Genomic DNA, 16,179 nt, shown 5'->3' with positions numbered 1-16,179 from the left:
TTCCTTCACAGCAGACAGCCTTCCGTGTCCTCGCCGTGGATTGTGCGTTCCGTGGTGACGCAGGGGTGTAAACAAATACACCTGCTTTATGACACGTGTAGCCCACGGTCTCACCTACTCCAACAAGTCGCAGCTCACGCCGTCGTTTGAAACCCCGGCGGCTGCCCAATAGGCTCAGCTCAGACTTTAACAGCAGTTGGAACCACGTTACAAATTCTGGACGCGTTTATACATCCAGCTGCCGACAAGGCAGCTTAAAAATAAACACGCGCAGGTAAGTGATCTGAGCCGTTTGTTTGTCTGCAGCGCACTACTTCGGTCGACATGTGGAGACCGAGCGCGGTGCTCTCCTTTCTCTCTGGCGGCGATGTAAACAAACATGTCTACGGCGGTGGGACATTTGTTGCACGCAGCCTTCCTCAGCACTAACCGAAACAACATGAGACGGATCCACAGAACGCACTCACGCATCCACATTTATCCTTCGGGATGGCACACCGCGTACCCCGGGCTCTTGCGCAAGAACTATTGGCGAATTCCTATCAAAACAGGAAGCTTGCACGGGTCCGAAACGGCTTGAACACCAGGAGGACCACTCAGCCTCCACCAGCACCCAGCCCTGTCAGGCGTCAAAACTGGCTGTTGCATGGCGAAGTGGCACAAAAAAATGGCTTTACCTGCTTTCCTCGGTAGAAGAGGCGCTGCTGCTGTGGGCTCACGTTGAAGATGTCTTGTATTTTCAGCCTTAAAGACTCAATTTTGGTCAATCTAGAAAGATCCTCAACGGTTCGTGTCTCCTTCCCGTCTATGGTGCGAACCTGGATCCACATCGTTGCGCCGCCCTGTTACGCTTCAAATAAATAACAGATCAAGCCGTTCGCGTGGATGCGAATGTGTTTGAGGACTCCGTTGAGATAGAAACGAGCTATTTCAGGGCTCCATTGCGTTTTCCTCTGCAGAGGTAACGTCGGACTGGCTCGCGCAGGAGGTGTCTCACATGAGGTCGCGGCGCCAAGCAAATCTCGCGAAGTAACGTTAAGCGAGTTCCGCGCGCAGTTAAAGGCACAGCTCTCCTTTAATAGAAAGAGAGACCTTGAGCCATACGTGAATTTGACCACTTATCGTGTGCTCCCAAAGACATTGCAGCCTGTTCACTCGACATTTACGCTCCTTGTGATTTCTGTTACACAATCATTTTAGACAGCCATCCCTGTTACCCAGATGTCTTCTTTTGTTTCTGTTTTTTCTCCTTTTTTTGTAATAAACAATAGTCATTATGCATTGCAACGCATAGTTTTTTGGGGGTTTTTTTCACTATTGGGTCTCAGCAAACTGGAGCTCTGGAGAGTTGAAGAGCTTACTGGGCACAGAGCCAGGGGCCCAGGGGATCAGTGGGGGCCCCGTGCTAATCCTTAGATTATATTGTAGAGTGATTGACTGCAGTGATTTTTTTCGGTGGCCGATGTGAAGAGTAACTTGGACCGTCCCCGATCAATTAAAATAGCTCGAAACACGGCCAGCAGTAAATAGATGCAAAACGACCACGAGAGGCACAGACAAACTGACAAATGCGACAGAATGGCCAGAGATGTTCAAACAATCGAAAAAAGAGAGAGCCAGCAGCAACCCCCATTGGGCCACCAAAAACTACCACAAAAGATGGAAAAGCAATAGAATAAATGCAAATAGAACAATGACACAAACAAGAAGAGCTGCAAAGTGATTACTAAGTTATACAAAATCATCTAAGCAGGACATATTGTGACATAACTTATACATGTGACATAAACTATAATGCAGTTTTCCAGAAAGACTTCCCCTAAGTCTCTTTTTGGAACCTTTCATTGCTCAGTGTGTCTCAAAGTATGACTGTATATCATTACAGCGAACACAGTCTGTGTACCTTTCCGTTGTTTCTTTCTTTTTGTTGTCGCAAAACTTTGATCAAAAAATCTTTTGCCAAAGATTACCTCTGAGCTGAGCTAATAATCACCATAAAAGCAGGAGCTCCAAGTGGCATAATTGCTTAATTAAGACGTTTTCCCGGCTGAAGAGCGACGTGCTGGATGTCTCATGTACTATAAAGCCTGTAAGTGTCTAGTGTAACTATCAGTAGAAGAGTTATGGTATGAGTTTTCCCCTAATATGTGTGTGTGTGTGCGCGTGTGCGTGTGTATTCACTCTACAACTCTCACATCAGTTTAGGCCCACAAACTGCAGACACGCAGTGTTTGTGTCTGCAGTTTGTGGGCCTTAGACTCTCAAGACATTAAAACTGATGTAGATAACACATCAAAGTTGAAACTTTGGTGACGATAAAACAAGTGGAGTGATACATTTCTTTCTCACTATTAACAGAAATTTTTGTACCAATCAGACATGCAAATCGACGGGTGGAGGTAAAGGAATAAACACAATGACATTTTAAAAAAACAAACATATATCTTTGTGTGACAAATAATGCTGTCCGTCCTCTAACGCTTGGCTGAAAAGAGGACACGTGTGGCAGCTTCATCAGAGCAGAGGAGCGTGAGAGAATAACCAATTAAGACCTGATTAAACTTCGAGTGGTAAAGTACCGAAACCTCATCTGAACGGGCTAAAAAATGTAATAAAACGGGCATCTTAAACAGTGCTTTCAATCTCGTTGTACTGTGTATAGTGACAATAAAAGGCACTATTTTCTATTCTATTTTATTCTATTCTATTCTATTCTATTATATTCTATTCTATTCTATTCTTTTCTATAATAAGGATGCGTACAGACCTTCAGACAGACACGCGCACGTTTGCTCTTTAATAATAACTTCACTGTATGTTTGATTTTCACTTAAGCACTTCAGACGATATAAATCATAAAGAAATATACATTGTTTTCCAAAAATGGCAAAATTCACCCATACTTTGGACTGCTGTTCACAAATGACAAGCGACCTCTAGCGGTGGTAAATCAGACATCACTGTACATGGAACTACTTTCTTTGTCTCCCGTCTCTGACTGAAAAACGCTTCAGCAAGTCAAAAATTATTGTCTAAACACCAGAAGCGATTGATTCATTGTGCATAACAACCGTTTTTTTTCCTCTTTTTCTTTTGTTCCAATAGGACCATGTGTGACGGTGACTGGTATTATGACAATAAGCACAATAATACTAAGTAAAGAGAGCGTGTGTTCCTCCAAATCCAAAACAACTTGGTGTGACACGGAAGCGACTCGTTACGTCAGGTTGCGCACATTTGCATAGGGTGCACGCAGGGTGGAAGTAGTGCATCTCCGGTTGAGTGGACGGTTCAGTCCTGTTGACACAACCCTGAGTGCTCGGCAATGCTCTTTTCTAACCAAACCGCGTGAACAAGATACCAATTTGGTCTCTAAAGCAAACGTACAGATTTTCACGTGTCACAAAATAGCTCCCAACTTGACAGCCTCTAATTAGCGGGACAGCTATTGATAATGAACTGTTATGCATTCTCAAACAATCAGCTAGTGTTACTTCGGCTAATGGTCCATTAGCCGTCCTGCTGTCACTGACATCATTCCGTGCGATGACGACATGATAAGCCTGCGTAACTTTTTATCCCTGAGACATTAAATTTTCAAAATTTTCAACTATGGAAAGCGAACGTAGCAATTGCAGGCCTCAAACTGGAGACAAAAGCCAGCTAACACGGCTAGCAAGCTGTCGTTGCTGCTAAGCTTGCTAAAAGCTTGTCCTGTCTGGTGCGTGTGAGGACCCGCACAGAAAACGTTGAGGTATGTTGTTGAACCAACCAAATTCTGCCTTTGGTCACTTTGTTTTGCACGTGATAGGGATACGAGTAATGACCAGGGGCTGCACTCAAGATTTCTCCAAAGGCAAACAGAGCAAACTTTGTTTACTCACTATGTTTTAATTGACGTTAGCTAACTCGCTATAGCTAACTTCAAGCTAACTAGCATTAATCCAGGGAAAGGAAAACTTTGTAAACACATGACAGTTAGAAAAAGTTGTGTTTTGGACCTGATCACATGTGTCTATTCATGTTTGTGTAATAATGTTACCTCCTTGTGTGGAAGGAATAATAGTGAAACCATACGTCGAGATTTTGGTTATTTATCGCTCTTCTTAGGGCTGACGTTTTGCTCGTATATGGGAATATAAATGCTCAGTATACGCCGCTTATGTGTCCCGACATAACATTCATTCAAACTAAGTTGAATTGTTTTGGTTTGTTTTTTTTTTTCAAATAAAATTTTGTCATAGTTGACATTTGTTTTCCACTTCAGGCGCTTGTGCCATGGATCACAAAGTAATGACAGACCAAATCACAGCAGCTTGTTGCCAGTCGTTCCACAGGCAGGATCGGACCGTGACTGACCAAAACTCAGCACCTCAGCAGGCCGGCTCAGATGACATGTCTTCACAATCCAAATGGGTGAGCAGCAGCCCTGGAAACCCTGACCTAGTCCTATCTGAAGATAGGCTCAGCAATGGCACCCGTGAGGCTGAGACATTAGTAGCATTACACTGTCCTGGTGATGGTGGAGATGTTGCGGCCGGCAGTGAGCACCTTGCTCTCAGCAACGACGGCATGTCAGAGTTTTCCAACAGTGACCTCTCACTGCCCGAGGTCTGCATTTCTACCAACAGCAATAGCTTTGAGGATGATCTGAACTATGAGGTCCAACAAGCTTATAGGATATTCACGGGCTTTCTCCTGGACAAGCACAAAGCTATCACCAGCCCATTCCTCCATCCCATTGGACATCATGACGCCCAGCATGGCATTGAAGGAGTTCAGGGCCGGGTTCAGTCACAGCTCAGGCAGTCGATGTGCTTGCGGAGGATAGAGGAGAAGTTCACCAACCAGGAATATGAGACCATAACGGAGTTTGTGGCGGACTTCAGGCTGATGTTGGAGAACTGTTATCGCTACCATGGGGTGGACCACTGGATCTCCAAACAGGCTCAAAAGCTGGAAATAATGCTGGAGCAGAAGCTTACATTGCTGTCCAGGTAAAGATCATGTAACTAATTACTCTGCTAACCAAGTTGCATAGTTGCTGTTTTGTCAAGTACAATTGTTATTATAAGTGTTTTCATTATTACAGTCTTGCTAAAGTTGTGACGGTTTGATTTCATCGTCGTACACTTTACTCTACATTTGTTTAGACTGTACAAGATAAATTCCTATAATTAATTGCTCTTGCTCTTGTGTGATGTTTTTATGCCACTGGTAAAATGATAAAGTTGAATTATTCAAATGCATCTTTTCAGTGAGCAGTAACCATTAAAATGAGGGTACTCGGATATTGGAATTTTGATGTGAAGAATAAACAAGCATACCTATTTGTAGCCAACATAATATTAGCTAATGTTATATATGCACTTAATTGGCTTTAGGTGACAGGGAACTTTAACACGGTCAAGTTTGTTTTCACTGTATTCGTGTGTGTGGAAGAGTACAGACAAGATGAGATGATGGAATCAGTGTGACTGTAAATACAAGCATAAATCATCTCCACATACATAATTTTAGTTCATTTCGAATTTGGGCTGTCTTTAAAAAGTGAGAAGCAATGCCCAATGTTGAAGTCAACAAAATAATTTTACTGACGTCCATAAATGTTATAATAAGCTGGTGACTTAATACTGAGTTGACGGAAATTATGCTGACAGGCACTTCAAATTTTCCATGACTAGTCTAACAGGGAAGTCTGTCTCGACTGATTAATCACAGCATTTTTCTAAAATATATCCCTTTATGAATTACTGGATTTGCAGAATCATTTTCCATTGTGTTTACCAAACCAAATTGGTTGCTGCTGAGTGACAAAAGCCTCTGCATGCACACAACCAAACGGGCAAAGATTCGGTCACAAAAGTAAATGCGGCATCAGTTGTTGGGAAATACTTTTGCTAGAGAAAGGGTGATGTTGGATAACAACGGGGTCTTTGTCCATGGTGCCTTGTCATTTGTTTGAGTCCCCAACATGACGCTCTGTATGATGAGTGTCGAGACAAACTGCCTTCTAAAGGATATAAAACCCAGAAAAAACAAAGAAAAACTATCACAACATTTTAGTGAAGTGACTACGAGCTTTGACTGACTGATGTATATTATACAGATGCAGTGCTGTTATGGCGACTCAACCGGTCTGCTGAACTACCTAATTTTGCACTCCCAAGTCCCTCCAGGAAAGAAATCGCAGCACTGAAATAGTTTAGTGTTTGCTGCCTTGAATCTAACTGTATACCTATCCAGTTTAGCACCTAAAAAGCTATTTATGTTATTTAAACCCTTAGTTTTTCACCCATAAAATCCCTGCAGTCATTCTAATGATAATTTTTCCAAATTCGTCATTGGTGTATCTTCCTGTAATTTGTTGTTACCAGTAAATGTTTCAGACAAGCGAAATATTGCTTCATGCAGAACACGAGTGGTGATGGTGTCTCGACCGTGCACCTCCAACAACCATGTTAGCTGTTATTAAGCAACTTCGGTCATATTGTTCAACCTGTTTTTTCTCTGTCTACGACAAACTAGGACGCTGCGAGAGAAAACAACCCTGGCGGTCACCTCCAAAGGGCGCTTTGGCGCAGAGGAGGAGCGGGGTTCAGGGGGTACCTCCACGAGGAGAAGACTGGCACCTCGTAGCCTGGCGACCATTACTGTTGGTGGGCATGAGTCTATCATGGTACAGGCCCTGCGGCTAGAGGAGCAACAAAGGGCAAAGGAGGAGAAGAGGTGAGTGAATATTTGGAGGAAAAAATGAAAAGGTTGGTTGAGTAAAATTTAGATGGGAAAGAAAACCAGATGGTAAATCATGTGCATCCTCCTTTTCAGGCAGCGTGAGCTGGAGAAGAAAGAGGCAGAAGAAATGTCAGCCAAAGAGGTGGAAGAGTGGGAGCAGAGCTTGAGGTCACAGGCATCACCTCACACTGTTGACACCCTTTGGGAACTCCCTGCAATCGGGCACTTTCTGTGCCTGGCTCAGACTGCCCTCAACCTCCCCGAGATAGTATTTTTTGAGCTGGAGCGCTGTTTGCTGATGCCACGATGCAGCCTGCTCCTTTCCAAAATCATGTCTTCCCTGCTGTCCCCCCCGCAGCGGAGGGCCACTCTGCACCGCCGGCCCGCACTGCCATACCGCCGCTGGGAGTCGGAACTGAGGCAGCGCGTCATGGGATGGTATAGAGCTGTCGGTAACTCCCATGATCAGCGACATCGGGCAGACCAGCTGGGACTTTGCCAGCAGTTTTTTAGCATCCTCGGGGAGGTGAATCCATTGGAGGAGAAACCTTTTCATTTGTTGCACTTCTACCAGCGAATTTGGCTTCTGAAGGGACTGTGTGACCATGTGTATGAAACACAGAAGGATGTACAGGATGCTGTGCTGGCCCAACCCATCCATGAATGTAGGGAGTCTATTTTGGGCTATGACAGCAAAGAGAATGCTTATATACATTTCCCACATTTCTGTGGGGCAGACCTGAGGATCTATTGCCAGAGCCCCAGCACACCCCCGGCCTTTCCTTTTCCGTCTGTACTTGTGAAAAGGGTTGAACTTGAAGCACGTACAGAGGGTGAAGAGTCGGATGAAATAAAGAATGAGGGAGATAAAAATACCAGAGCGTGTGATGGAACCCCCATGGACATGGACGGGCCTGGAGATTTTGGAAAAAGGACAATAGACACACTTGGGATTTTCAAAAAAGAAAATGGGAGCAGAGAGGAAGATAAAAAGATGTTTAATTCATGGTCACTGATAAAGGAGGAGACGTCTGACTCGGGGTCTTGTGATGGAGACGACTGTGAAGACTCTAAATTTGACTTAAAAATACATTCTAACCCCTTATCCATCGGACACTGTGGACCTGTTGGAGGTGGGGATGTGAACATTAATTTCAAGGAAGAAACTGTAGATGTAGAGCAAAAGTCTAAGCAGGAGCAGGGCTTCTCACTGGGTTCAGAACGTACCATCAAAGCAGAAACACAAGATCCATGTCTGAATGTAGGAGAGCACAGCTATACAGGCAGGTCACCTGCTCGCTCAGCCAATCAGGGCTCCCCAGCCAAACCTCTGGAACTCAAAATGGAGGAGGTAAGTCGGAGTCGGGGACACAAAACATCTCTCTGTTTGGAATGTTGTAAAGGCAAAATTAGTAATGCTAAATCTGCAGAGCATGTCTGCTGCTGTGGAACTTCCGGACGACCCGCACAGTTGTCCTCTGAGAGCACTCAGAACTCGAGCGAAGATAGGGCGAGTGACAAAATGTGGACTAAAAAAAAGAAGCGGAAGAAAAAGCGAATGAGGGAGCAGCTGCTGAGGATGAAAAGGGAGCGCAAGCATTCGCAGCATGCGGACGGGACGAGGCGGTCCCCGGCCGAGGCTGCCAAGTCTGCTGTTTGCAAAGTTGCCTCGACTATCAAGAGAAAGGACAAGAAGAAAAAGCATAAAACAGGTAAAACTAGAAAAAGAAATGGTCTGTGGGTTCGGTTTGTATTTTATGAGTTTTTTTCCCCCTTTCTTCTCTTGTCACTCGAACAACGTTTAAGTGTAATTACATTTGCATACCTTGTTTACAGGGAAAAAACCAGAAACGTTGAAGAAAACTGAAGATGAGCCACCATCTGAGCCATCATTTAAGGTAGTTACACTTCTGTGTGTATATGTGCTCTCTTACCTAGTTTCCTATGCGTTGTACTATGCAATCCAATACTGTTGATTTCCCATTCGTGTGTCACTTTCCTTTTTCTGTCCCGTGCAGCTGGTCTGCACCAGTCTTGATGAACTGCGAGAGCTTATCAGTAAGACAGAAGATGAGCTTGATGACCTGGAAAGCACTAAAAACAGATTGGTAAGCTTGGTCAGGATGATTTACTCTCATTTTCTAGACAAAACAATATATATATATATTTTTTTCTTACATTTTAATGCCGGTAACTCGAGTTTTCTTCACTTGGTGTTTGGGCTGACAGGGTCGGTGGTACTACAGGAGAGAAGCAGTGAAAGATCTCCACAGCACTCTAATCAGACTTCTGAATGAGCTTTCACCCTGGGAACCCAAACTTGTCAAAGCCTACCAAAGGAACAGGTTAGGAACCTAGACAATGCTAATATCTTTTATCAAAACTTCGTCCAGAACACATTTTGAGCAGCTCTGTCGACTCGAACGCGATCAGTGAAATAAAGAGAAAGCATTCATTTGTCGTCTCCTTTTGCTTCGATGTCAGGCTTCGCTTGAAGAAGGAATTTGATGATTTCAAGAAGCACCCGGAGTACAATAACTTTGTGCGTGAGGAGTGTGCTTCGTCGTCGTCAGATGACGATTATGACGACGACAAGGGGGATTTTGAAAATCGTTGCGGAGAATCAGAAGAGGAAGACCTGGAACATATTGTTCCCAGAGGCCTTTGGAGTGGAGGTACTGTAATTAACTGGAATGTCTGTGACACTCAGTTTTGGGTTGCTGTAGTATAAGATTGCAATCGTGTTTTGCAGGCCCTAAAGTCAGTAGTGCAGAAAATTAGATTGTTATGTGCAGAAATGCACACATTGGTCAGCTCGGGGCCAAAATGGAATGGTTTGCAGCTTGACCAGCCGGTCACTGCCTCATGTAAACTTGGTCTGATTTGCACACATGCGATGGCAGTACAGAGAGTCGACTCCACAGAGGGACCTCCCTCACCAAAGCATGTGTAGTCTATAATTGAGAAGTTACACAAACAGTAGGTGTTGTCAAATATCTTCCAAGAAAGTAGAAAAAATTAACCTGGCGGATTAAATCTCTTTTAAAAAATAAAATAAAATAAAGCAAAAACAAGGGATCTCCCAGCTGGTGAATGGAATCAGGCAGTTTTCAGCTTAACCAGCTGCGATCAGTTACTGGCAAATCCGACTCACGGAAATACGATTACTTATTTATTCACCGGTCATGTAAGGGCCCCAGGCGCAGAGTGACAAAGACAAAGTCTTTTTCACTGTGGGCATGGAAACCTGCAATACGTCATATGCCATTGAGGTGAAAATAAGCAGTGTAAGTGTGTTTGATTTATCGTACAATGTCATTGGACCACTGTGAACTATTCGTTCATTTTATTGGTCTAATGTTACGAGGCAAAATGTTTTTGGCGGTAAGACAAAATAACGCATAGACACAACCTCAATAATAATGCAATTGGAGCATCTCTAATTACAACCATATTTAACTGTCATAGAGGAATCAAAATCAATATCACTATCTGTGTGTTAAACCTGTATAAACTGTTGCTAATTCATCAGTATACTTCTAATAGACGTCTCTGTTATGTTCGTAGCCAGCACCAGGGAGTTTGGCGCCGAGGCTGCTGCAGAAAACATGGTTACCTGCATACCTCCAAACCACCTAAAACACCGTCTGGGCAGCTCAGAGAGAAGCGCTGGTGTACTGCCAAGAGATCAGCGTGTCAGCACTAACATTACTTCTGCCAATTTAAAGGAAGAGTTGAGATCTGAACTGATCCCAATAAATCAATCTAGGGATTTGGCATGGGCTACCGGGATGCCAGCTCATACTGCAGCGTCGCCAACATCTCCTGTCCTCCCCACTACCAGTGGACTTCCCAAGGGCTACACGCCCATCCCCACCCTGCTGGCTAAGAGTGTGGGGAACAAAGTGACCTTGATGAAAAGACCCACTGATTTCCCAGGTGTGTCATGTTTAGATGGACAGAGAAAAGGGTCTTTGGTTTCCCTACCTACCTCTGCTGTGACGAACACAAAAATTTCAAAAGCACAAATTTCTCCATCCAGTTCCCAACAGAACTTGCAAAAAATGACGGCGCAGAAACCACATGAGATGCAAGTTATTGGGCAGCCAGGAGCGGCTACAGCAACTCTTCCTAACACCCCCCCACCATCCCAAAGTGAATCAAAAAACCCTGTCCAAGTGATATACAAGGTGCCTGAGGGACTGGGTCACCTGGTGAAGAAAGACAGCCGCAGCCCAGTCAAGGTGTCTGTTCATTCTGTTGTGGAGCAGAACACTGCGGAGAAGGTAATGCAGCAGGTGGTAATCCTACCTTCAAACCTTCTCATTCAAAAAACTGAAGCAAAGCCTTCCACTTTAAATCCACAACAGTCTAAGGGCATCCAGGTTGCAGTTTCTAAGGCGGCCAGTCCTGTATGTATATCAACCAATGTGCCTGGATTCAGCATTCCTGAGAATAAAATCCCTGTTCAGCAAGTGGCCCCACTAAAAGATGGCAGGACAGGGAGGGCGACTCCTATTTCTGTTTCCTCTCGTCTACAGCAAGGGATCATAAACACAGCAGGATTTAAGGGGTCCCAAGTTGGTTGTGTCCAAGCCCGGAGAACACAGTGTGGCATGCCAACTCCTTCACCCGCCACAAATCTTTCAAGTGCAGTTTCTACTGAGACTGTTAAATCTTCAAACCCTAAACAGGAGCTAAAGACAGTGTGTATCCGTGACTCGCAGTCCATCCTGGTAACAACTAGAGGCGGCAACACAGGCATTGTCAAAGTCCAGACATCCTCAAACCAGAATGCGCTTGGGGCTTTTCCCACCAGTCCAGTCATTACCATTTCTCCTCAGTTTAAAGCCTTTCTTGTATCCAAGTCCTCGACGACACTCTCTTCTTGTGCTCCCTCTCAGACTTCCCCTTCCACTCTCCCAGCAGTGATGGGTATGTCAGTGGCCCAACCCCAGCAGCAGGGTCCTTTGGCATTAAAGTCCCCTTTCACTGTCACAAATTCTATGCCTACAACAGTCACAAGTAGCACTCCTGTCACAAGCCCAGGAAGCCAGACAACAGGCCCTACTTTTGCTGTAAGTCAAGGCTCCAGTATCTCAGCTGGTTCTACAGTTGACACAAAGATTTCCCAGCTTGCGCTGCCAGCCACTGCCGGTTCTCCTTTTCCAGCAGCAAGATTAAATAATACTGCTGTTGTCTCATCAGTAAGTAGTTCTGGTGTTCCCCAAGTTTTCAAACAAGAGTTTATCAGCAAGACTGCTGTGAAACGAGCGAGTACAGATGAGGGATACCAGGTTAATAAATATATCCTGGTTACTCCATCTTCTTCTTCAACCTCAAGCGCACCCTCTACCACGGTATCAGTTCCCAGTTCGAGAATTATGTTCATCAGCCAGCCTGTTGTGACTTCATCCGCCACCTTTGTCGGAAGCATTCCAAAGCAGGTGACGGCTACTGGAAATGGTGGACAGGAGCAGACCACTTCATTATCAAGTCAGACTCTGAGGATGGGATTAAGTCCAGTCCAACCTGTTGCCAGCGTCAGCTCAGAGGCATTGTCAACGGCTAAAAACATCACTCTGCCCTCAGGTAGGTTTCTCGGATGTGAATTTTATTGGAACGATGTTTTTGCTCTTGTGCTTGATTCAGGTTGTAAACTAAATAGCAATGGAGCATAGTTCATTTACAGTGCAGACTTTTTTTGTGTGCAGACTAACAGGAGACTGGACATTGATGGCAGTTTTTCCCACACAGTTTGTTAACATAAAAGAGACTATGTTTATGGAAAGGTTTCAGACCCTTTCAGGTTTTCCTCTTTTTGCTGTGCTACGCATTCTTGTTGATTCAATTAATTTTATGTCGTCAAATCTTCACATATCGCGATATCTAATTACCCAAGTGTCCAAACGCTTCATGTAGTACCTGCTTAAAGCACCCTTGGCAGCAATGGCAGCTTCAAGTCTATGTGTATTATCTCATCGGGCTTGGCCCAACTTTTTTTTCTGCTCTGCTCGAAGGAAATGTTCATGTTCAGCCAGGTCCTGAGATGCTCGACTGGATTCAAGTTCAGATCATGACAGGATTTTTACATAAGCTTTGAGGGTTTTACATGCAATACTCTGGTGTTTTCTTTGCAGTATGTTTCAAGGTGCTTTGTTCAAATGTAAACTTTTAACCCCCACCTAAGACCCTGAGAAATCTGGAAAGGCTTGCTGCTGTTCAGAATTGATGGGGTGATGCTCAATGCCAAGGAAGATTGGAAGTTATGATTGGAAGATGGTATAGTCTTTTTCTTTCACTGGATCAGAAGACATTTGCTTCTTCCACTGATCACAGAAGCATATGCTTACTCTCAGGAGAAATAGCCTGTCTTCACAGTCCAGTGTCAATCCCCCCCCCCCCAAAAACGTTTCTATATTTTGTAGCAATGTCTTTTAAATCTATTTGAAGTTTAAGTGAACCCAAGCATGACATTAAAAGTATGTATTTATATATCAGCACATTAATTGCTGCCGATATTTCCTTCTAACCTTCCCCAGATGATGTAGGCCATGACACAATCCTGTCTCACAGGTCTGAGAACAGTTTTCTCTACTTCAGTGCTCGTCTTTCACTCTGACATACACTATCAATTATGAGAGCTCAAGTAGACAGGAGTGGGTCCTGTTATGGCCATGTTAGGCACAAATGGAGTAAAGTCCCTGAAGCATCACTAGGACCAATGTTAGAGTGCGGTGTACTAGAGCTCAGTAGTAACTACTGTGGTTAATAAGGGGTCTAAAATACTCTGTAATTGTGGAGAGATTTGTGTAGACTGAAGACAACTGAATAAATCTGTTTTGAAGAAGAGCCTGAAACAGCAAAATGTGAAAGGGTCTGAAATCTTTTAACAGCAATGCAAGTGTTGGTCCGGGCCCTCACCCTAAACGTTAACATTACATGAAACATTCCCACTGAAATAAAGTCTCATTACCAATGTTGAAATATTTAGTAAAATACTTTTTCCTGTGTGTCACCAGGGGTTCAAATCCAGTTGTCAGGGAAGTTGACAACTATTGGACAGAGTATTGGAGCCCTGTCTCATTCTCCCTCCAAGGCTGCACCAGTGTCTGTTTCAGGAACTTGCAGCCCAACAGCTGCCACCACCACTGGACTGGTCCCAGTAACGAGCCTAATGACCGTTGCAAGTTGTTCTCCACAGCTTGGCATTTCCGACACCACTCACTCTCGACTCCTGGGTATTCCTTCCATCTCTGTGAACTCCCACACAATCTGCTCTACATCCTCATCCACTGCTGCCACAATGCCTGCAGGAAACACGAACAAGAATTATCTTGGTACGCTTGCAAATACACTGTCCAACAGCTCTCTTTCTCACGTGACAACTACCATTGGATGCGGCCTAGCCCAAAGCCCCACGCCTACTCCTGACTGTAAGCCCTCATATAACCAAAGTGGCATTAGTGAGGAAAACATGTCTTTGTTGTTGTCCTCACAACTCGCTCGTCATAAAGCCCAAACCGCCCTCTCCTCTGCTCAGACCACTTCCAATACTGGCACAGTTCAGCAGAGGATAATCATCAACACCTCTACACCCCTTGCTGCTGGCACACAGATCCTCCTAAACAATGCATGCTTTGTAGTGCCGCCCCAGGGTTTGGGTCCAGGCAGCCACGTCCTTATCATTTCTAGCCCCGCACCACAAGTGCCTACTGCCAGTCCAACCAGCACTGGAGCATCAGTACTTCCCAAAGGGGCAAGCCATGCCAGCGTAACCCCTCGGGCACCAGTTTTACCCCAGTCTGCAGCTAGGCTGCCCGGTGTGCCAGCTGTAAGTTCTCCTTTTGTTGCGTGCACCCCAACCATTGGGCCACCTTTGCTGGCAACCACCCCCCATGTCACACCATTCAGACTTACAGGAACACCCAGCATGGGCTCAACATTAATATCCAGTAAAACAAATGTAGTGTCAGCTCTCAGTAGGTTGCCAGCCGTTTATGCGGGTAACTTTGCATTACCTCCTGTTGGATCATCTACTCTGGTCGCTTCTCCTTCAAGGTTGGGCACTGTACCAGCCCTAGTTTCCCCAGTGATAACTAGTGCCCCTGCTCCCAGTTCAGCACCATCTGCAAACAGGGTAACTGCTGGCACAGGCACTCAAGCTGAATGTTCATCCACCAAATCATCTGCAGTGGCTCCTCCCTTGCTGAAATCATCAAGACCTCTATCATCACTGCCTGTGATACCCAGCCCATCAGTGGGTGCCTTACACAGCCCTTTCATGCCAGTTCCCGGTCCCCTCTCCACAGCTGCAGCTTCCGTCGTAGCAGATGCGCCCGTTTTCCATTGTTCTCTTCCTGCCCAGCAGGTGGTTGCAGTGACGGCTCTTGGCCCCAGCATGCATCCTCAGCAGACAACAGTTAGAGTTGCAGCTCCCTCCTCTGTTCATCAACCGGAGTTAGTGCACCAAGGACCAGCAAACCTATCAATCAAAAAGCAGGTCCCAGTCATGCAGCCAGTGCTTGCTGGTACACGGACACAAGTACTGCCAACAGTGGCTGTCCCACCAATTGTCAGTGCATTGTCAAGGACGCAAGCACTGCCCATTGCTACGGTTCCACCAATTGGAAGTACTGTCAGAACCTTTGAAATGGCACCAGTGGCAGCTGCTTCTCCATCCAGCTCTGTGATAATCAATCCAGCCCAAGCAATCGCATCACAGACTTCAAAAAACACCATCCCCTCACCTGTCATACTGACCAATCAAGCACTTGGAAAACACTCATCGTTGAGTATGCATACCAATGTAACATCCAAGCTGCTCATTAGCCCGGACGGTGCTGTTTTGAGCACTGTTCGTTGCCAGGTAAATCCAGCAGAGCTGACTGCCTGCCCCAGACCTCTGGATGCACTGGTGACTTCCTCCAACAGTTCTACTGGAGCACTACAAACACATGATTCCGCTTTACAGCCCCCACACTCAAACACAAAGTGAACCAACTGAACTGAGCGACCTGTGCAAAGGGCCCAGACACCTTTTTTTTTTTTTCTTTCTTTCTTTTTAAGCTGCTTAGGTTTGAAAGGACTCATATGTTGCCTCTAGTAGTAGCTGCTTCCAGCAATAGTTTGATTCACCTTACATTTTGGATACAGTAGTTTTACCCTCTGGTTAGATAATCTTTTACATAAACTTGCTTTGTCAAAAAATCTTAACCTGTAATACTGTGATGGGTTTCTGAAGTGGAAACTATTAAGACTGTCCTTCTTTGAATGTTGTAGACTTTTAAGAAATTTACTTCATGGCCAGTGATTTCAACAAATCAGTGACATGGGAGGGTAGCTTAAATAAATGTCATGTCAAGCTTTGCCAGTAAAACCTTTCAATGTTAGATACTGCTTCAAGATGTATTTTTTGGTTTACTATTTATCATTACAAGTTGC

At 44.8% G+C, this 16,179-nt stretch overlaps 2 protein-coding genes across 2 annotated transcripts in view; one reads left to right on the top strand and one right to left on the bottom strand.

Annotated features, from left to right (window-relative positions):
* The window catches only part of LOC140276681 (E3 ubiquitin-protein ligase UHRF2-like), a 29,740-nt gene extending 28,738 nt beyond the window's left edge, over positions 1–1,002 (bottom strand). Inside the window, exon 1 of the mRNA XM_072371476.1 lies at positions 678–1,002. Coding sequence (XP_072227577.1) covers positions 678–830 — 153 coding nt within the window. The 5' untranslated portion in view covers positions 831–1,002. The remainder of the gene's footprint in view (positions 1–677) is intronic.
* A 2,178-nt stretch (positions 1,003–3,180) lies between these two features.
* On the top strand, positions 3,181–15,780 carry LOC140277080 (uncharacterized bromodomain-containing protein 10). Its single transcript, XM_072371976.1, has 10 exons — positions 3,181–3,754; positions 4,268–4,997; positions 6,529–6,729; positions 6,829–8,447; positions 8,572–8,633; positions 8,754–8,843; positions 8,965–9,080; positions 9,220–9,410; positions 10,303–12,327; positions 13,758–15,780. Exons 2-10 carry the CDS (start codon positions 4,279–4,281, stop codon positions 15,731–15,733), a joined length of 6,999 nt encoding a protein of 2,332 aa, XP_072228077.1. The 5' UTR covers positions 3,181–3,754; positions 4,268–4,278; the 3' UTR covers positions 15,734–15,780.
* The last annotated feature ends 399 nt before the right edge of the window (positions 15,781–16,179 follow it).

Source organism: Leuresthes tenuis, unplaced genomic scaffold (genome assembly GCF_036924035.1).
Source record: "Leuresthes tenuis unplaced genomic scaffold, fLeuTen1.0.hap1 SCAF_19, whole genome shotgun sequence".
Classification (NCBI taxonomy): Eukaryota; Metazoa; Chordata; class Actinopteri; order Atheriniformes; family Atherinopsidae; genus Leuresthes; species Leuresthes tenuis.
The sequence above is the reverse complement of the archived record's forward strand: the minus strand, read 5'-3'. Positions and strand labels throughout refer to the sequence as shown.

Excerpts from the sequence above, each read along its gene's own strand:
- LOC140277080 (XM_072371976.1), top strand. The coding sequence starts at position 4,279 with ATGGATCACAAAGTAATGACAGACCAAATCACAGCAGCTTGTTGCCAG. Across the intron at positions 8,844-8,964 it reads AAAGCACTAAAAACAGATTG|GGTCGGTGGTACTACAGGAG; the intron begins GTAAGCTTGGTC and ends TTGGGCTGACAG. Across the intron at positions 9,081-9,219 it reads AAAGCCTACCAAAGGAACAG|GCTTCGCTTGAAGAAGGAAT; the intron begins GTTAGGAACCTA and ends CTTCGATGTCAG.